Source organism: Urocitellus parryii, chromosome 8, assembly GCF_045843805.1.
Source record: "Urocitellus parryii isolate mUroPar1 chromosome 8, mUroPar1.hap1, whole genome shotgun sequence".
NCBI lineage: Eukaryota > Metazoa > Chordata > Mammalia > Rodentia > Sciuridae > Urocitellus > Urocitellus parryii.
The window spans coordinates 27,704,481-27,727,468 of NC_135538.1; the positions used below are offsets into that span (position 1 = coordinate 27,704,481).

Genomic DNA, 22,988 nt, shown 5'->3' on the forward strand with positions numbered 1-22,988 from the left:
CAGGATATCTTCTTTTCTATCTATGATTGATACTCCTTCTCAATTTCAGTTCCCTCAATGAGGACTCACCTCTTTGCTTATTACACTATTGTCAGAAAAACTGTGAAAAACTGAAAGCAGCAAAAAGATCACCATGTCCTTGAATAGAATGCTTGTATTGTCTTAAGGCTGTTCTGGATCACCTGATGCTTTTAGGATCTATGCCTTTTACTGCCTTACCCCAGGGCATCTTACCAACTGAGAACATCTCAGTCCCTTTAGTTTTTCTTTATTTTGAGGTGAACTCTCACTAAGTTGTCCCAGACTGGCCTTAAATTTGTGATCCTCCTGTTTTGGCCTTCCAAGGTCCTGGGATTACAGGCATGTGCTTGTCCTCAATTCTACCTGCATATTAGAAAGTTCTGGGGCTGGGGATGTGGCTCAAGCAGTAGCACGTGCACTCGCCTGGCATGCGTGCAGCCCGGGGTTCAATCCTCAGCACCACATACAAAGATGTTGTGTCTGCCGAAAACTAAAATGTAAATAAAATATTAAAAAAAGAAAAAGAAAAAGAAAAAAAAAAAAAAAAGAAAGTTCTTTGGGGAACACTTAATGTGCAGGAATTTTTGTTATGGACTAAAATAAATTAAAAATTTGGCAAGATTAAAATATTCTTGAGGAAAAATTCTTTTCTTGAGAGAAGAGATTTATAAGCCATTAATATTCAAAATATCTTGTGCTGTATTTTCACATTTTTATTTAAAATCAAGTTTCAAATCCAGTAGGCTGATATGTGGTAGGAAGAGAGACACATGGGAGGACAAAGAAAGAGGAAACAAGTGAAAATCCTGAGTCCTCCCCGAAGCACTCTGAAACCAAGAGTTTTTATGCACCTTCCTGGGCCATTCTACATTAGCCAGGATCCAGGATTTCTACTTAAAAACATGAAAATTTGTATTATTTATTTAAACCTTGGTTACTTATAATTCTTAAAATTTATTTTGCTTGAGATTTTTACCATCAAGTTCTAAATGGGTTTAGGTAGTTTACAGATTAAACCACAGGACTAAATGAAGTAAATAAAGATTAAAAAAAAAAAAAAAGAATCTAAGAATCTAAAAATCTCTTCTAAAGGCACAAATGGAGTAAAGCTTTCAGACAGAGCATATCAATACCTGCACATTAACTTAAGCAATATGTCTTATAACAGCTAAGAGAAAATGGAAGCATGCTGGGTAATGGTTTCTTTTTTCTAACACTGGCATATGGATATGTCTATGCAACTAAAACCAAACAGTATTTTTTTAAAGAGGGACTGTATATTGACCAGATATGTAAATCTGTATTCCTTGTATTTTGCATACAATAAATCTTTAATAGATGCTTACTGAATGAATTAATAAATCCATGTATAAGCTGTGGTTTATTCTTCTCAGATTTTGTTATGTAGAGAGGGCCTCTCACAAGAGGTGAGGTTAGAAATTTGGGTAAAAGCAACAATTTTTATGTGTTTTGGGAGATATATGGAATTTTTGAGGGTCACGAATATTATTTAGAGAAGTTTCACAAGGAGCTTTCTGCCCTATGAACTGTTAGTAAAATATTCCTTTGCATTACAAAAATATAAATATCATAATTCATACACACATATATTCATCCATTTAGTCAATAAATTTTATTGAGAGCCTCCACTGTGTGTCAGAAGTATACCAAGACTATGACAATAAACACTATCGTCCTGGTCTCTGCCTGATAGCTCCTGAGTCCAGTGAAGAAAGAAATTAAGCATAGAGACACCTATAATGCAGGGTAATATGTGTGATAATTGTGGGGCCCAGTAAAAGTAGGAAAGGAGCCACTGTGACCAAATTTGAGGAAAGCAGATGTTTTCAGGAGTATTATCTAAGCTGAGGATTAAAGGAAGAGTGCCATAGCCAGAGAGCACTTCTTGTTATTTGTGCAACAAAGGTACAATGTAGAAAAAGAGTATGATCAGCCGAATAAACAAGAGTGAATGAAGAACTAAAAATTCCAGCTTTTGGGAAACTGAAGTGCTCCATAACTCCTCTGATGAAACTCTGAATGTATTGGTAGAAGATTCTTTTCTGAGTGTGCTCTAGGGTTCCTTGAAGGCTGGATGCTGAGGCATGTCTTGTGTGACCCTCTTCCCTTGCAGTGTGAGTGTGCATGGAGACACCCAAGGATGGGAGTCTCCAGGGTGCCGCTGCTTCTGCCCAGGGATATTCAAGTGGAAAATTTATTCCTAACCCCACAAGCCACCACTGTGACACATTCATCTTTTTGCTCTTCTGAATTTCCTTGAACCTGAGATCAAAATGCAAACCTTCTCATCAAAACTCAGAATTAAAATTACCAACATTCTAAGGAAAAAATGGTTTGTCAAAATATAATATTTTTCACTTGATGTAAAACCTGAAGAGAGATCCAGTCTTCATTATTCATTCTTAAAAGATGCTATTTTTCAAGTTAGTAAAAAATAACCAGGTAAGCCTCAACATAAGTTCTATTTTTAATGATCTTTACTTTTATATAGCAAAATAGAGATTTTTAAGTTTTAAAAATGAGTAACACTAATTAGAAATTAAGAGTTACTTGCTATTGCACCAAAATGTCAATTTCCTTAAAACATACAATGAAGTACTCTTGAACACCTAATAGAAATTTATTATTTATCAATATAACAATTTCTAAATACAGCTATAGCACATACATTGTAACATCAAAAATGGAATGCTTGCGAGCAACTTTATTAAATTAATATTTTTAATATTGCCTATATGCAAAGTACTATGCTGATGCTACAAAAAAAACCCAAATATAAATGAAACAAATGCACTCAATAAGGAGTTTATGATAAAAACTTATTATTGGTGGATCAAATAAGATACATTATAGAACACTTTCTATACTAATTGTCCTATAAATACAGCACTTAGAGAAGGCAACATTATAATGAAATACCAGACTTAAAATACATGTGAAATTTAGAACATGGATTTATATTCTCTAATTTTATTAATTTTATCAATTCCCTCCACTTTATTAAAATGTTTACACATGCCACTGATAAGGTAATTCATCTCAAAATGATTGGGTTGATATATTATATAACAAATAATTCCAACTGACCCATTAAGAGACTTACTTCATTGACAAGTTTTCCATTTCTTATTTAACATTATACTCTTTTCTCTCAATTTTGTAGACAATTGCTTTTGCCCTTGGGAAATTTGTTCAATGTACTGTAATTATCTGTATGACATACGGCCTCCTTAGCAAGAATGAACAAGAGAAATAGGCAGAAAGATGTAGAGAGAATAATGTTTGAAAAAAAATCACTTAACAGTCAACTTTAATTTTGAAAAAGTAGCATAATCATGATGTTGCAGTATATTAAATTTTGGGCTAAATAAAGAAACATATTTTCCTTACTAAACCAACTTACAATAGTAAGTGACTACAAGGGAGAATATGATTTATTATACTAACCATTATGGAGTGAGTTTATGCAAAAGTAGACAATAGACTTATGCACTAAAAAAACCTTTACAATTATTCATTCATTCATTTTATATTTAGCACATATGTATCAGATACTTTACATTAATCTATTCCATAACACCAACCACTCAAAATACTTAGTTGACATTCAAAATATTTATTGAAGCAAAAAAGGAAGGGAGAAAAAGGAAAAAAGGAAGGTAATTCATCTTGGATACTATTGTTGTTGTTATTTTTTTGTTGGGGATGGAACCCAAGGCCTTACACATCCTAGGCAAGCATACTCAATCTTGAAAGGAAGATTTAAAAAAATTAAGATTCTATCCTGAAGAAAGTTTCTAGGCAAATTGAAAATGACAAATTGTGTTGATTTGCACATTAAAACTGGCATATAACATATATACTATGATATGGCACTTCTTGACACATAGTATGGAAGGAGGTGAATGGTCAGAGTGATTTAAAAGCATCACAGGAGAGGCTGACCATGAATGTGAAAAAGCAAAAGATCTGTTTGTTAGGAGACAAATAAAAGTAGTATCTATATTACATGACGAAGGCCTCAAAAAATGGCAGCAATAAGAAAAAAGTATTATATTACAAGAACATGATATGGGTCATCATTGATTCCAATCCTTCCTTTTTGCAGTGCTGAGGAATGAACCAGGGCCTTGTGCATGCTAGACAAGTGCTCTAACCACTTGGCTACAAGGCAGCCTATTCCAGTCTTTTTTATAGATTCTTTAGTAAAGTGATAAAATTTTCACCTACAGTCCTGCACATCTTTATTTCTAGAAAGAAAAAATTAGCAGAGTAGCATTAAAATAGGAGAGGACATTTTTTAATATCAAAATTATATCTAAATAAGAAGGAAGTTTGAGAAAAGGCAATTTGGTTTTCGGGAGTTCACTGGTGACATTTTGGGGCTTAACTTCAACTGAATGATAAAAGGAAGACAGACACAGTGTTAAAAGAGTAAATTTTTGAGAAACTAAAGACAAGAACTAAAGCCACTAATTCTAGATGTTATTTTTATAACAAAAGAGAAAAATAACTCAATGGGAGTGACACAGAACACCGGGGTCAAATGATGATAAGCCCCATAAAACTTTGAAAATTAAAAAAAGAAAACTGATTACAGATATAAATGGTAGATAACTGAGTAAGCAAAGACCTGATGGGGGAGCAGTAAGAAAGCTGAAAACTGACTAGAAGGAAAGGGAAAAACTACGGAGACAGCATAAATGTTTTGAGGTGATAGAGATGGAAGACTCATTCCTGAGAATTTCATTTTTACATAAGTCAATGTCCAGATACTGACTCTGAAAAAAGACTGAGAAAAGATACTGTGAAAAATGAGCTTAAAAAAAAATCAAAAGATTTCAAAGGTAAGCTGGATAGGACACTAAGTGTCCAAGAAAGTTTTTCTAAAAAGCAATTTGCAGTGGGGCTGGGGTTGGGGCTTAGTGGTAGAGCACTAGCCTAGTAAGTGTGAGGCACTGGGTTCAATTCTCAGCACCACATATAAATAAATGAATAAAATAAAGGTCCCATTGACATCTAAAACCAATTTTTAAAAAAAGTAATTTGCAGTGTGCCAAGTCAGTGTTTTTGCTTGATTTTTAGAAACAATGCTCTATATCCTAGAGAAAGGAAAAGGAACAAGAAGGTAGATGATTCAGGAGCAGAACCCAGAGGTGGCAGAGACTAGGGTGTCACCAATTCTGGGAGGCATCCTAGTAAGGGATGCCTATGGAGTGCAGACCAGACACAGGCCAGTCCTGTCCATTTTGGAGCTCACTGAGATCCTAGAGCTGTGCCTAGGAATATTTCACATCTGGGGTAAAACAACAAGCATTGTTATATAACTTTGTGCTGAAAAATTATACAATTATGAAAGCATCAAAGAGGAAACAGCAGAGACTAATGCCTGAGGACATGAAATGCTTCTGGCACATTGTTCTTTTCAACTCAAGAGCTAGTCTGTGACAGATGCAGACACTGTCACCTGAGATAAAAGGTGAACAGGACACAGAAACCTGACTACCAGTAATGCTAGACCCCTTCTAAAGTCCAGTTTTCCCAGACTCATACTGAGAATTTTAAAATATTTTTATCCACTGTCAACCTTTAAACCTGATATCAAATATTGTGGGAATAGACTTGAACCAAACACAAGCTGAACTTTTACACAACATCTTTTAATGAAAAAATCCAACAAAGTCAAATACATACTTTAAGTCACACCTACATTAATAATTTACATCAGAAACAAATCTAAGCAATCTTACACTGAAACAAAATAAAAACATACAAAAGTCCTTCCGTCCTACTTTCAGGAAAAGTGGAAAAGTCTCTACAGTAACTTGCTACATGTTCCTAGCATGGAGAGACCAAGATAGTCATTTATAAAGATTATGCTTACCAAACACCTAGGAGTCCCAGAAGGCAAATTCATATATGCAGGATAACTTCAACTTTTAAAAAATATACATAAAGAAAAAGACTGGAAAAGTAGTCACCATTGAAAAGAAGGCAAGGGGTAAAATTTGGGAGGAAGCTTCTGGCTATGTTCTGTGACTTAAACTGAGTGGTGGTTACACTGGCACATATTGAGCTGTTCCACTTAAAATAGGTGCATTTTCCAATATGGTTGTTATGCTTCAATTTTAAAAAATTAAAGGATTAAAAAAAAACATGCTACAAAAGACTTTTTTTTTTATTTTTTGGAGGAGAGTACTAGGGATTGAACTCAGGAATGTTTTACCACTGAGTTACATCCCTAGCCCTTTTTAATTTTTTATTTTGAGACAGGGTCTTACTAAGTTGCCAAGGCCAGCCTCAAACCTGCAATCCTTCTGGCTCAGCCTCCCAAGCCACTGGGATTACAGGTGTGTACCAACATGCCCAGCTTACAAAAGACTTCTTTCTAGAATAGTGGGACCATAGGTAATCATTTTTCTTTCCTCTAAATGTGATTTCCAAAATTTTGTCATGAGAAAAAAGTTAAATTTTATTAAATACATAAAGTTGATCTTGGAATGAATCAATATGTCTACTCTAAAAGACATTAAAGGAAAAGTAACTATGTTTCAAAAGGAATATGTAAAGATGTGCACCTGTACCCAGTTTATAAATAAATAATACTAAATACCAATTATCATTCAAAAGAGCAGGGTCATCACTACAGAATAAAAAGCCAGAAGTTCTAAAGCTAAATTAACACAGAAATTCCAATTATAAAATGGTTATACCCAGGACTTGAATCACAAACCTAAAAACAGAAAAGGGCTATCTAATTTAGAAATAATAAGGATAAGGGAGAAAAGAGAAAATGCTAGAACTATATGAATCATGACTAGAGAGGGGAAAAAAAAATCAAAGAAAAAATTTCTCAAGTGAAAGATAACTTCAACATGGCTAACAAGAAGGGGCGTGGAGTATTTCTCAGCAATTATCCTTAAAGAATGACCTCAGATACTTATTTGTCAAGTTTTAAACTTTTAAAGACAAGATCTTACATTTTGTCAAGAAGAAAGACAGTATAAGATAAGAATGCCTTTGGACCTTTTTGTTCAGATCTCTAAGAAGGGAGACACTACAAAGAAAACTGTCTGTAAGTATAAGGACTCAGAGAATCTCTTTTAAGACAGAATACATTAAGGCAGAGAGCCCTTAGGTAACATCAGCAAGGTCCTGAAGCTGCTAAGATTACAAAGTACTACAGGTTTTTGAAAGCGGATGGAAAGATACTAAGAGGTAAGAAAAAGATATTTTCTAAGAAAATAAAATATGAACAAAGGCCCTGGATTCAATCCCCAGCACCTCAAGGAAGGAAGGAAGGAAGGAAGGAAGGAAGGAAGATGTTGATTTTAAGTATATGAAAAACACAAATATCAGTTGACATCATCATCTTAAATTTGAAAGGAAAGCTTAAAGTCCACAAAAGAATGTAAATAAAATGCAGACAACAGTATAAACTAAGATAAATTTATAGGGAGAAGAATATTACAAGTGTATAATTAAAATTTTATATAAAAAAGTAACTGGATTTTAGAACTTGGAGTTAGAAAACTCCTTCTTCAAATCCAAAATTCACTAGGTCACAAAGACTTAACCTAATGAGTCTCTCATAGTTTCTCAGGTATTTATTGTTTTTTTATCTGTTTTTTTTTTCTTTTTTTGGTACTGCGGATTGAACTCAGGGGCACTCAACCACTGAGCCACATCACCAGTTCTATTTTGTATTTTATTTACAGACAGGGTCTTCCTGAGTTGCTTAGTGCCTCGCTGTTGCTGAGGCTGGCTTTGAACTCACAATCCTCCTGTCTCAGCCTCCGGAGCTGCTGAATTACAGGCATGTGCCACCACATCTGGCTTTATCTGTCTCTTAATTAGAGTATGTAGACTTACATTAAATATAACTGTTGGTTGATTTGGTTAGATTTAAAGGTCTTCTACATTTAAGATCATGTCATCTGTGAAGAGAGATGATTTTTATTTTTTGCCTTTCTAACTTTTTAAAATATATTTTTTAATTGTCAGTGGACCTTTATTTATTTATTTATATGCAGTGCTTAGGCTTGAACCCAGTGCCTCACACATGCCAGGCAAGCGCTCCACCACTGAGTCACAACCCTAGCCCCTCCTTTCCAATTTTGATACTTGTCTTGTTGCCTGTGGCTTGAACTTCCAATAGTCTGTTGAATAGAAGTAATAAAAAGTGTGTATCCTTATTTTATTCCTGACTTTAAAGGAAAAGCTTCTGGTCTTATCACTGAATACATGTTGGCTCTGTTTTTTTTATACATGGCCTACATTATCTTGAAGTAATTGATTATTTTTCATAATTCCATTTTACCTCCACAACTGGCTTATTAGTTATACCTCTTTTTCTAAAACTTCTTAAAGATTACCATGGGGGATTACAATATACATACTGATTTTACCACAGGGTACCCTCAAATAATATCACTTTAAATGTAGTAATAACAACTTTAAAATGGTATACTTCCAACTCCTCCTTCACTTCCCTTGTTTGCTTACTCCCACACATTTCACTTTTGCATATAAACTGTCCCCTGAGACAGACAAGCCTATTTCTATCTACCGGACATCCATTTGAATATCAAACAGGAGATAGCTCAAAAATAATTCTCCCTGTCCCAAACCTCTCCTCTTCCCCTAGCTCACTAAATTTAATCATTGTCCACCTTGTCTCCTACATCCAAATCCTAGAGTAAAACTTGACCCTTCTATTTCTTTCACAGTCCACTTCCAATCTGTCAGTAAATTTTATTGTTGCCAACTTCAAATCATTAGGCTGAACCATGTAAAAGTTCCAGCAAATTAATGTGGTTCAACCTCATATATTCTGAATCTCTCCATCTCTTTTACTCTAACTCACCATTGTCTTTTGCCTGTATTACTTCAAGAGACTCCAAGGTGGCTTCCTAATTTTCACTCTTATATAGTGTATTCTCCATAGCTACCAGAATGATCTTTTCAAGACAAACTGGATTCTATTATTTTTCTGCTTTTAAGCCTCCAATGCAATTTCAGTGAGAATACAGTATGGCTTACAAGGCCTATATAATTGTCCCCTACCTACTTCATATCACTCTCTCTCCTGTTCTCTAGGCTCTAGTCACACTGGACTTCTTGCTGCCCCTTAAGGTCATACCAAACCCATGGATGAATGGCTCCATCTTGTTAATTTCCAGCTTAATTTCCCTTTTTCTGACAGCCTTTGACACTCCATTCAAGCAAAAGTACCCCTTTGCCTGTTTATCATTTTCCTTCTGTATCTTCAAATCATTGACACCTTCCTACTCATCAGCTCTCAGATGAACCTCATTTTCTACAGATTCCCCACCTCCCCTTTGGCAGTGCTGGGGATCCAACCCAGGGTCTCATGCATGCTAGGTAAGTGCTCTACCACTGAGTTACATTACCACTGTTATAATGGAATTACAGTGAGACTTAAAAACAGTATGGTCTACATGCCCCTATAGGTAAACTCTGTATGATGCTCTACTATTTCTACACAATTTGTCCCCTACCTACTTCCTCTCACTGCCCCTCTTGTTCTCTAGCCCTTATAGATGTCTCATATAGATCAAATACCCATCCTTATTATGAACTCTTGAGGAACAATGCACCTCTTTTTAGAACTTGTCATAGCCATCTACTTACATTCATTTGTGAGACATTCTGATATAACACTGAAATAAATGATTTATGAAGGAAGGGGACATATTTATTTTTATTCCACCTTGAATCCTCAGTACCTAACACAAGATCTGGTGTATGAGAATATTTGCTGGAAGAATAAATGAATGAAAGAAAATACTCTTATCTCCAGGTCCCACAATCCCAAAATTGTGTTCATTATGAATTAACTGAAAGGAGATTTCTGGCACATCTGAACTATGCATTATGCCATTGAGCCTGCTGCTTATTTACAGCTCAAAGATCCCTGCTTCTCCACTTCTACTTACTCTCAATAGCAACTACTTCCTTAGTACACATGGAATTTGGTTATCCAACTGGAAGAGACAGATGGCAATTGCCAGGCTACAAACAAAATATATGGTGTTGCAATAAAATCTGCTGTTAGTTAAAAATGTATGTCAATGATTGATAAAATCCTCTGATTACAAGGTTCCTTTTAATAAGGCAAGTCTATAGAGGATTTAGAAAACACTTGGCATTCTTCAGATTTCAGTGAGGACCACAACCAAGCAAATAGAGGAGCTACAGGTGCTTCCACAGGTCCCAGTCTAAGTCTCACAGAGTACAGGTAATAAAAATATTAAATGTGAAGGCTTAATGTATGTCTACATAGGATATCCTTTGTTTCTTAGTGCCATATTTCAATGGGCATGTTACAAGTTTCTTCTTTACTAGGATAGAAACAAGTATAATTATCTTTTTCAAAATTATCAAGTACAAATGTATTTCTCAGTAAAGGAACTAATTCATTTAAAGAATGTATTCACATTTAGGATACTTCCATCTCATTCATCACTATTTCATCCTCTTGTTACATGCTATTATGTCATTTTTAAACAAATATTTTAATGTTAATGAGAATATTCTAATGTCTACTAAGAATATTTTAAGCAGAACTACATGTTAAAATCCTAAAATGAAATCTGCGTATATATTTAAATTTAAGAATATAGTAATGTGAAATGGCTTTTCATTTTAACTTTTAAAAATTATCATACAAGCATAATTCCTTAATCCAATGCTAGTATTTCCATGTACTATTTTGAGTTTCAATGATATGCTGGCTTTTTCACACAGTTTGTTTTACAAAGTACCTTATTATATATTTATAGTGTTTCTGACTTAACCTAAATGTACAATTTCTGAAATGGAAAAGCTTTTTAAAAAGAAATTTTTTTTCTTAATTTTTTATAGTTGTAAATGAACAGGATGCCTTTATTTTATTTGTTTATTTTTATGTGGTGCCGAGGATCAAACCCAGTGCCTCAGGCCTGCCAGGCAAGCATTCTGCCATTGAGCGACAGCCCCAGCACTTAAATATGTATTTTTTTAATATTTTATTTTTTAGTTGTGGTTGGACACAATATCTTTATTTTAATGTGGTGCTGAGGATTAAACCCAGGGCCTTGCACGTGCTAGGTGAGCGCTCTATTGCTGAGCTACAACCCCAGCCCTGGAAAAGCTTTTTTACAAACCTGAAGAACACCTAGAGTACAAAGTATTTATTCTCAAGTCCTCAAGAGAATAAGAGGGAAAATACAAAATTCTTTATTAAAACAGAAATTCTTCTCTTCTATTTTGTTCTCCATCTGAACTCTCACTGAATATAGGTTATAGAAACAAAGGCGACAGTTCAGAGAGGGAAATGACCTGCCCATGGTCACTGCTTACTGCTGAATATAGCATGATGTGCCACTGACTTGGGTTAACCAGTCCATCTTAATCTTATTTCTTTGGTGAGACCAATGCAAAGCTTTCAACACGTTAGGCCTGACACCTCTTTAAACAGTTCTTCTTCTCCCAGAGAAGTCAATCTTTTAAGAGGAGAGAGAGGCACAGCAAGTTTCTGGATAACTTTTGTTCCCTAGTACTTCAAAGTTCAAGTGCCCAAGTCTGTCTAGCAAAGACAACATATCCCACGTGGAGACTTAGTAGTGAACTGTATGGGTAGAAAAAAACGTGAGATTACATCCTTACCTGAGTGGGACTCTGAAGACTGAAATCTAAACCACAGGTAAACTCTGTATGATGCTCTACTGTTTCAAGAAGAGGATCAGGCTTTGAAAAGTTCCAGAATCTGTGAAGACAAAAAGAAATAAAGAAATACTTTTAAGTTTTAAAACTGCCCAAAAATTATATTAAGAAAAGGTAGATATTTGACATACAAAAGATTTTATCAAATCAGATTCAAACAATCCATAAAAGCAGAACCTACTAATGATCTACATTAAAAACATGTAATAAGAAAAAAACATGTATCCCATCCTGTTAGATCAAAAACAAACAAAAACCCCCAAATTATCAATAGTCTACCCTTGTAAAAGATTATTGTACTCCCATTAGGAAACCTTATAAGATAGATGCTTAACATTACATTTTTTAGAAAAAAAAAAATTTATACTGCATAGGACATTTGAGATGAGAGACACTAATGCCTTTGGAGCAGTTTCCCAAAGCATTCATGGCTGTAAAGTAAGAATACTGGATGAGATGAACTCTATTTTGATTTTAAATTCTACTTCATTTTTCAACAAGTGACATGAAAAGATCTTAGGTTTAATTTACATTTCAACAGCAATTCAAATTCTTTAAAATAAATCTGTTCTCTTATGAAATTTTGAAACTATTGCCCCCGTCCCTACTGCAGCTTTGAGGCACAGCCTTTCTTATAGATTCCACATCACTATAATTTCCAGACTCAAGAAAAACAGAAACATGTTTTCCTGGGCCAATATTATGTATTCCACTTCTCCTCTGTAGACTGGGAGTGATAATACTTGCCATAATATAGCTCTGATTTCTACCGTTCAGGAAAAAATTGGCCCTATTTTCAATACACAAAATAGTACTTTAACTTTCTAAAGCTTTATTTGCTCATCATCTTTTTTTATTTGACTCTAAACATACTATAAAAATGGCACTTTCAGAATCACAGAGTCATACCCTAATTCAGCTTCTCTAATGATCTACAACATGGAACACAATGAAGGCTGGGCAGATCCCTTTAAAAGACAGTAAACACACAGAACCAACAGTTGCAGTTTGTTTAACCTGGTGGTATTATTTCCCTAATAAATACAGAGTTGGCCCTATTAAGTTTTGAAAAGGGTTGTTGCTATGGATAATCCACTGTGTGGGTACCAGAGAGACACTGAATAAATAGCTAATTTATCATATTACTGAGATATATAGAATATTTAGGGAGAGTAATTTTATTTTTAAAAATTTGCTTTTTCAAGTAAATAAGGGAACAAGCCATAGGCCTTTTTGGAAACTCTAATGGTGGTCTCCACAGCTTTTGCATATTTGTTCCTTTGTGGGTTTTTTAAAATATTTTTATTAGTTATTGATTGAACTTTATTTATTTATTTGTTTATATGTGGTGCTGAGAACCGAACCCTGTGCCTCACACATGCTAGACAAGTGCTTTACTCCTGAGCCACAACCCCAGCCCCAGCATATTTGTTCCTTTGGGTCTAGACAGAATGGTGGTAAAATCAAATTTTCTGGTTCTTGATATGTTTATATAAGCAAAAGTAAACATGTAATTGTATAACTTCATTTCTAAAATCTGGTTATCTACTGACTTACATTACTTGAAACAATAATCAAATTATTTTGTGTATATCCACTATGTTCCCCAAAATGTATAATGGCTTTAAAAATATGCATTTAATATGGCAAAAAATGAGTAAAGGAAAATTAAGGGTAAGAAAGTTAGTTGAAACCTTCAATGAGATTACTAAATGAAAATATATCCCATGAAGTCATCCATGCCTAATGGGTAAGGACCTCAAGATGTGTCTAAGTTTTCTAGCAGCCAAAGGAAAAAAGGAGACACCATCAGGCCTTGAACTCAGTATCTACAACCACATCAATCCAGAAACACTCAGAAGGAAATTCTCCCTTAAGAGTTTATAAATAGGCTGGGGTTGTATCTCGGTGGAAGAGCTCTTGCCTAGCATGTGTGAGGCACTGGGTTCGATTCTCAGCATCACATATAAACAAATAAAATAAAGGTCCATCAACAACTATTTTAAAACAAGAGTTTATAAACAAGAAACCCCATGCTTATGTAATAAATAAATTCCTTAATACCTCTTAGGTAAACAGAGTTGTCTCACCAGCTACCACTTGTCAGTCAATGGCATCACACCAAAGGATAGTTCAGTAGAATCGTTCTATGGAAAGGTCAATTTGGTGTAACACATGTATTCAGCTCTCTGGCTTCATTTGGGATTTAGATTCATTAAAGTAGAATGGGTTCTACTCTTTAGGTAAACTCTACAAATTGGTTTCTTTAAAAAAATATATTTATTTTTTAGTTGTAGTTGGACACAATACCATTATTTTATTTATTTACTTTTATGTGGTGCTGAGGATCAAACTCAGGGCCTCAAACATGCTAGGTGAGTGCTCTGCCGCTGAGTCATAACTACAGCCCCCAAACTAGTTTTTTTCAGTTGAATTTTTTAAGGATAATGAACAGCAACAAGTTCCTGGAATGCAGTTTCTGTGATTGTGGGTTTGAGCCATTAAGGATAAGCTGCCCTGAGAACAGGATAGCAGGGCCTCATAAAAATTAAGATGCCTATCAAGGACAGGAATGTGATGCCATCCAGCGGGAAGTCATCCATCTCAGAGACCTGGGCTCTTTTCACAAAGTCCACTTGTAGATTCTCTAAACATAGCTAAGTAGGCCAATCAAGGACTCATAGGGTTCTACACCTCAGAGTCACAACCATCATAAATTTAACCTGGGAAAAACTACCAAGCATTTGTCTGCATTTTGAAAAAAAAAAAAATCCATCAAACAAAATGCAGGCCAAAACTTCATGGAGACTCTTTGGTGGACAAAAGGATGGTAGAGTAAATGGCATAAAAGCACTACTGGCCATTATACCACCTGACAGTTCTGAGAATGTATATAATATACAAAGCATATATTAAAGTGAAAAAATTAAGAGAGGTTCATTACCAAAAGAATGAACCCCTAGGTATGACCTTTTTAAAACAATTACATTCTAGGTAAAACATAAAAACAAATCACCACCACCACAAGAGTGTCACAAAAGCACTATGATGAACACTCAGGTAAAAACTAACTGAAGGCTGGAGCCCAGAGCATTAAACAGGACAATGAAGCCAGCTTTGCCTTGATAGGATTTGATAATTGGGGAGACCAGAAGCTTCAATTTTCTCTCAAGGGCAACCAGCAGCCAGGAAAGTCAGAAAAATCTGTATATGTATATGTATAATTTAAAAATAATTTTCAGTAAACTAAAATATAAAAATATTGTTAAATATAGTAAATTACAAAAGCTAAAAACTTTTTATTTTTATTTTTATAGTTCTGAGGCTACAGATATTTCTTTTGTAGGGCCTGGCACTAGCAAGTGCTTTACCACCAAGCTATACCCTCAACCCATGTATATTTCTTTCCTCACTTCTACTCTTTAATAGCAACCATTACTAACAGTTTGATATGTACATTTGCAGAATGTCTTCACATATCTCTATTCAAATTCCTTCAAGAAAAGACCAGATGTAAGAAGGAAAGCAGCACTTCTCTAGGTTTTCACAAATTTCAAATGAAGGAGGTGGGAGAGTAGCAGAAGTTTCTTCTTGCAACCTTCTGGATTCAAGGATCCCTAAGTGCTCTGAGTGCCTTCACACTCCCTATTACAAAAGTAAAATGGGCTCTCTTTTACTGGGAGAAGTCAGAATACTTCTATCATTAAGTGGGCAAATAAAGCACATTATATTTAAGTGAAATGTTTGTTTTGGTTCAGTACACTTGCTACTTGGTGCCTTTTTGTCTCTGTGCTGATGAAATCACTGACTATTTAAGCTCTCTCATGGGACTAAATATACTGGATAGATCCCCAATGATTAAAAATATGACAGAACTGTAGGAACATTTTTCATTTAAATTGTAGATCATAATACAATGTCTTGGTTGAGTTGCTTTTTGCCTTCTGACCACAATTCCTTAACAAAGTATGCAGTGATGTATTAAATAAAACATTTCCAAAATTAAACTTAAATTACTTTCTATTTTACTAAAATGTAATTTGGAATCTCTATACTAACACTTTTGAAATTATGCCAACAGATGAATTAGCAGGAAGTTTAAAATATTTTTAAAAGTTCTTCCTTTTCCTTTCCTTTTCTCAACTTACAAGTCAATCATTAATTCTTTGTTATTTTTTGCTAATTATAAGAAAAAAGATGGGGAAATGTTTGGGATATTTTTCAATACCTTATATGTGTATTAATTTTAGTTGCGTTTTTATAATTTTGAGCAAACTGTACTATAATAATCTCCTCCATTTGCACTGCTTGGACCTAGCAGAATTAGAATAATAAGCAAAAAATGTCACAACACTTCTTTTCTCTTCATTTAATTACTCACTCATCAACAATTTGGGTCCTATGGTGTCAGGTACTATGCTCATAAACATCATAAGCAAGACAGACCTGGTTTCAGCCCTCTTGCATCTTACAGTTCAGTGGAATAGACTGACATTTAAGAAAAAATTAAACACAATAGTGTCAGGGATGTAGTTTAGGGGTAGGATGTGTGCTTAGCATGTGTGAAGCTCTGGGTTCAATCCCTAGCACTGCAAAAAAAATTTTTTTTGTAATTCCTGAAACACAAACACAATCACATCTGATAAGAGCTCCAAATGACAAAGCAGGATGATGCAAGAATGAGATCCCAAGGAAGTGACACTAGCTGATATCTTAAAGGTGAGGAGTTAGCCAGTTGGAAAGCAGAACAGCTTGGCGCCTGGTCAAGGAGGATCCTGGCAGTGGGTGAGGGGGCTGGAGTAAGGAAAGAGGAGAAATTTCACAGGAGGTAAATAGGGCCAGATCACATGGGTCTTGCAGGCTCATTTGAAAGTTGGGACTGTCTCTTACATTTAAAAAACAAAAACCCCACAAAACACTGATAGGTTTTATGTAACAAATTTATATGGTCAGTTTTGCCTTGTATAAAAAGTGTTTAATACGCTCTTTTAAATTTTATTTTTATTTATTTTACTTTTTGTTTTGTGAGACTGGGTCTCACTCTGTTGCCTAGGCTGGCCTCTCACAACCCTCATCCCCATCCTCCTTTCTTATATCCCTAGTAGCTGGAATTATAGGTATGTACCACCACACCCAACTTAAACTTTTATTTTAGAAAAGTTGTAAATTTATACAATTATTGTGAAGATACTAGAGAGGGTTCTCATATACCTATCCAGTTTCCCCTACTGCTAAATCTTTTCTTAGTATGATCAGCTTTGCTATAAAGGTATCTCTAGGCACGTGTGAGAAGAAGGAATTTAAAGGTTATTGTGTGGGTGTGGGGAGATCAGTGGTCTAAAAACAGATGATAGCAGCATAGAATTAAGGTGGTACCAGTGAAGATGAAGAAAGGTGGATGAACTGGAGACATATATAGGCAGAAGAATTAATAAGACTTTGTGATTAACAGAGCAGAAGAAATCAATAATGACGTTATGTTTCTGGTTTCTATCTTAGTATTTATAATAATTCCATGTATGTATTTATTTACAGATCTTCTTCTGATAGGCACTAAGGTCTCTGAAATCAGGGACAATGCCCTTGTCTTCTCTGCATCTCATATGTATAAGTGTGTGACACATGGACATCCAAAGAATGTTCATAAATGAACAAATGAATGAATAAATGAGTAAATTAAGCTCAAGACAAATAACAAATCACCTATAGACATGGCTCCCAAATGACAAACCAAGGATTCATTACATCAAATGTTAAGAAAATAGAATGAGCTAGGCCTGGTGGCACATGCCTGTAATCTCAGCAAACTGAGAGGCTGCAGCAGGAGAATTGCAAGTTCAAGGCCAGCCTTATCCACTTAATGAGGCCCTAAGTAACTCAGCAGACCTCTGGGTCAAAAACATAAAAGGGCAGGGAAAAAAAAAAAAACATAAAAGGGCAGTGGTAAAGTCCCCCTGGCTTTCAATCTTGAAAACAAAGGACCTAAGAAGGGAGGGGGAGAGAGAGAAAAAAGAAGGAGGAGGAGGAGGGAAAGGAGGAGGAGGAGGAGGGAAGGAAGTGAAGGAAGGAAGGAAGGAAGGAAGGAAGGAAGGAAGGAAGGAAGGAAGGAAGGAAGGAAGGAAGAAAAGGAGGAGGAGGAGAAAGAAAAGAAAGGAGGGAGGGAGGGAGAAAGAGAGGAAGAAAGGGAGGAAAAGGAAGGAAGGAAGGAAGGAAGGAAGGAAGGAAGGGAGAAAAGGAGGAGGAGGAGAAAGAAAAGAAAGGAGGGAGGGAGGGAGAAAGAGAGGAAGAAAGGGAGGAAAAGGAAGGAAGGAAGGAAGGGGAAAGAAGAAAGGAAGGAGAGGGAGAGAGAGAAGGAGGAGGAGGAGAAAGAAAAGAAAAGAAAGAAAGAAGGAAGGGAGAGAGGAAAAAAGAGAGAAAGAAGGAAGGCAGGCCAGCTGGCAAGCAGAATGCTCCTCAACTCTGTGCTTAAAAATTCCATTGTGTACTCTATGGGATCTAGAAAGCTCTTCACAGGGAATGTTCTTAACCAGCTAGGTTTGGGAACTACCATTCAGAAATGTTTCTTAACCTTCTTTCAAAGGATACAGATTTGATAAATTCCCATTAGAAACAATAGTGATCTCAGGTGGAGGTAAGCAAAAGAAAAAGTCAACAGGGCAGTGATTTTCAAAGGTGACTAGGTTGAAATCAGCTGAGAAACTCAAAAATTAAAAAAATAATCATTAGGGCTGGGGATGTGGCTCAAGCGGTAGCCCGCTCGACTGGCATGTGTTGGGCTGGAGTTCGATCCTTAGCACCACGTACAAAGAAAGATGTTGTGTCCGTCAAAAACTAAAAAATTAATAAAATATTCTCTCTCTTTAAAAAAATTATTAAAAAAATTAAAAAATAATCATTAAAAAATACCCTGATATATGAGTCCACCTCTAGAGATTCTGATCTAACTGGCCTGGCATCTGTGTCAGTACTGGGAAGTTCCAAGGTTCTCTGGGTAGGGGAATAACCCATTAATTGAATCAGTTATCTAAACTAGTGGTTATAACACTTCATGATTACCTAGAGGGCTTGCTAGTAACAAATTCAGAAGTTGTAAAGCATCGCTGAAGAATCTGTGTAAGAAACAGTTTCCTAGGTGATGCTGATGTTCCTGGTCTTGGGGCCATACCCTATGAACTACTGTCCTAGACTGCTATTATTGGTAAGAACTTATTAAAAACACTGTGTCTGTAGTACTAGGTAAAGGCAAAACTTTGTGGAGGAAAAATTATGTTAGAGATGAAGAACAGGCAAAGAATTTCATAGGAAGAGTAGCACTATTAGTTCAGGTAATTTAAGTCAGCAAACTGACTTTAAGAAAATAAGTGTTTGGGCTGGGGATGTGGCTCAAGCAGTAGCATGCTCGCCTGCCATGCGTGCGGCCCAGGTTCGATCCTCAGCACCACATACAAACAAAGATGTTGTGTCCACCAAAAAATAAAAAAAAAAAAATTAAAATTAAAATTCTCTAAAAAAAATTTTAAAAAAAGAAACTAAGTGTTTGCTTTTGCTTCCAGGTATAAAGTGAATAAAAGAATAAAAATGATCTGAGATTGAGTTTTTCACTAGACTCAATACATGCTCTGAAAGAATTGCATATTAGTACTTCACAGTTTGAATGCTGCTTTCACATCTTATAAAACTGTTTTTGATCCTCACAGAAACTTTCAAGGTGGATACAATGAGTATAATTTCATTTCAGAATGAAAATAGGCTCAAAGAAATCATGCAATCTGTAGCTTTAAAGCTAATAAAGAGCAACCCCAAAGCAAACACTCTAGTGATATCGTGCCCAGTACTTTCTCTACTAAAACATCATCCATTCACTTCTTCTCTAGCCCTGGGCCACACTAGAGGATTTACCATGTAGGTGGGCAGGACGCCTAGAATTCTTTAGGCAGTTTTGATTAATACCCTGAATGTCTGAATGGGCCTGGACCAAGTCAGTTTCATGCTAGCTCTTCCAACTATATAGAAAATGTCATAAGCCAAAGCCCCTGCCAGGACTCCATTAGTCAGACAACTTACATTCAAAACCAATACCCCAAAGAAATTATGAGTCAGAATAAATGTGAACCCTCATGGCAAGCAATTTAGGAATTCCTTTCCTCTTCTAATATTTTTATATGTATTTCTTCATCTCATCTATAACCTCTTTCTAACTTAGGTACCACTCCACTGATCAGCTTGATCTGTAACAACAGATTCCTAATCTTTGGCACATAAAATTATGGGCTAACACACATGAAATCACAGACTTATTAGTTTGTTATTTGTATCAATTTTGGAAGGGATTTGAAAATAGAAATTGTACAACTAATACAACAATTCTGTAAAGAGTTAAACTTATTTTCATTTGCACACTCAAAAATTCACTGAATGCTAACACTCTTGTTTATTTGCATTTTGGATTGGAAAGCTGTTTGGATTTTTGTTTTTGGAATTTGTAATAATAAAAATAAAGTTTAAAACAGAAAAGTGCTAACTGCCTGCTAAATGAATAATATATAATTTCTTTTGAAACATTACTGAAACAAATGACTCCTAGAACACTCATTATGGTATCTAGAAACCATACCATATTTTCAAGCTTTTCAGGTTAAATATGATAAAATTCTAGACTTAGTTTCCCTATCAAAATGAATTAATTATAATTTCAATTAAAACTTTAATCAGATCAATATTTTAGAGGGGCAGACTCCACTTCATCACAATAAACATTAAGCCCAGGAACCACACAGCATAAAGCCTAGAGTACTTTGACAAATTAAAGGAAACCATTATGCTGATGGAAGGCTTGTTCTGGAAGTACTTATGGTTGTAATCCACAGAGATGCAGGATGACTTTCTGAAGAATGCTACATCTCAACAAGAGGAGAAAGCGGTGGGGGGAGGGGGCACAGCCCAGAACACTCCAATAGGGTTCATTTACTGTTTATTTTACGAACTGAAGAATCATGAAGTAATTTTTGCAATTCAGTTTCAAGTAAATTTTTTACTAAAAAAGAAACAAAACTCGAAGAACTCTCATGAAATAGTATTGATATCTCAGGGATAGTCTCTGTACATTTGAACTGTAACTAGCACCAAAATTTGGCTACCAAGGGTAAAAAGCACATTTCACAAAGGTACAATGAATAATGGTGGTAAGGAGGTTGCATTATAATGTCACGCCTAAATACTGAAAACGTTAAACTTACAGCAGCTGCTTGCTTGTGCTTTTGGTCATTTATTAGACCAAATAATAAAAGTTCTCATCTTTGCAGCTAAGTGTTTATGTCCAAACCCAGCAAGGTTGTAAAGTTGTGGAATGGTGCACAACTTACAATCATCTCCTTTATTTCACAAAAATCTCTCAGTAGGGGATAGACACAGTCTTAGAGATGAGGCCAGGAAGAGACAGATGTCAACAAAGGTAGAGAAAATAAGACAAAGCAGACCAAATAATTCTGTTTCTTTTCTGGTGTCTAGACATGAAAATTTGAAGAAAAAAGTCTGCAGAAAGAGGAGGAAGGATGAAGCCAGCACAGAGAAAGGCAGTTTCAGTACCTGCCTTAGGCCCTGCTGCACTCCTGCCTTTGGGCTCTGAGGGACCCAGAGCCTGAGAAACATTTTCTCTTTTCTAGCTATCCTAGGTATTTAAGCAGCATGTGCCCACACACACCCACTAAATTACAAAGTAGAGGAAGATACGGGTCTGTGCTGACTTTTATTTAAGATGAAAATAAGTTAATAATTATTGCTTTTTATTCTCTGGATGGTTCATTCCATTAAGGTGAATCCCTATTCCAGATTGTACTTTCAGGACAGACCTCAAGGGTGAACTGTTTACCCTTGAGTTCTCAGGAAACAGAGTAAACTACAACTAGTTGACTGGCAGTACCCACTTGACCTAAAATAACTAGTAGGAGGAAAGACCACAGTTTTCTGCTCTGTCACCTTTTTCTTTAAAACTGTAACTGCACAGATTAGTCTTACAACAAAACAGCAGCTTCCTGTAATACTCTCTCAATTCTTCACTTCAGAGGCAATCACTTTAAATTCTTTTAGTTGCTTCTTCTGATATTTTACTCTACATTTCTAAATAATAAGCTCACTCATTTAATGAGTTTCTTCATTTTCATATATTATCTTTTGACTTACTACTATGAGGAATGAGGTAAAACAATATCTACTTAAGAAAATACAAATATATACAACAAAATCTACTCAGTTGCCTTATTAAACTTACAAAACAGAATTTTTAAAAAATTATAATGCAAATTAACTGACAAAATCTATAAATTTTCTGTTGGAACTAATCAGCACAATTCAAAGTTCAAAGCAGTGACTTATACTGCATTAAGCTAAGGCTTAACATTCCGTACTCCTTTTACAGCTATCTATTTATTCATGTGCTTGCATTAGGTTATGAATTAGACATGGATTTGGTTTGATTCTTAAAGAAAAATGTTAATACTAAAAATCTTGGAAAATGTTCTGCAGTTATAAATCAAGCTATTTAAAATCAAAAGCTTTATATATTCCTTTCTATAATACATATTCTTTCATTTTATAAGAAATTCTGATTTTCCACTTGGATTTAACTTATAAAATTACACTTCATTTCATGAAAAGATCTTTTGAGTATGACAATAATTGACAAAAGAATTTATTTTGGGATACATTAAAAAACTAACATAACAAACTTTTTGAAAAAATATTTATTTTTTAGTTGTAGTTGGATACAATATCTTTAATTAATTAATTAATTTTTTTAAATGTGGTGCTGAGGATAGAACCCAGGGCCTCGCCCCTGCTAGGGAAACACTCTACTGCTGAGCCACAACCCTAGCCCCTAACATAACAAACTTACAGGAGTTGTTGCTTCATACATACAAACATCTTAGCCCATGTATATAGAAAGCTCAAAGAGATTATTCAGTGTATTAAATATCAAATGACTAGAAAAAAATGCCTCTGTAACTTTAGCTAATAATCAGGATATTGATATGATGGTTCCAAGTTAAATGGGTATACTTCTCAATCTACCCAATAATGACTCAAAAACAATAGAACAGCATGATTTGTCCTTGAAATATTTTCTCTTTTTTTTTTTTTTTGGTAGGGGGGGGATTAAACCCCGAGGGGCTTACTACCACTGAGCCACATTCCTGGCCCTTTTTAAATTTTAATTTTGACAC

The 22,988-nt window shown here is 35.2% G+C and overlaps 1 protein-coding gene across 1 annotated transcript in view; it reads right to left on the reverse strand.

Annotated features, from left to right (window-relative positions):
- Positions 1-22,988, reverse strand: part of Pex7 (peroxisomal biogenesis factor 7) — a 64,359-nt gene that overhangs the window by 2,106 nt on the left and 39,265 nt on the right. Inside the window, exon 9 of the mRNA XM_026391868.2 lies at positions 11,713-11,812. Within this exon, the coding sequence (XP_026247653.1) occupies positions 11,713-11,812 (100 nt within the window). The remainder of the gene's footprint in view (positions 1-11,712; positions 11,813-22,988) is intronic.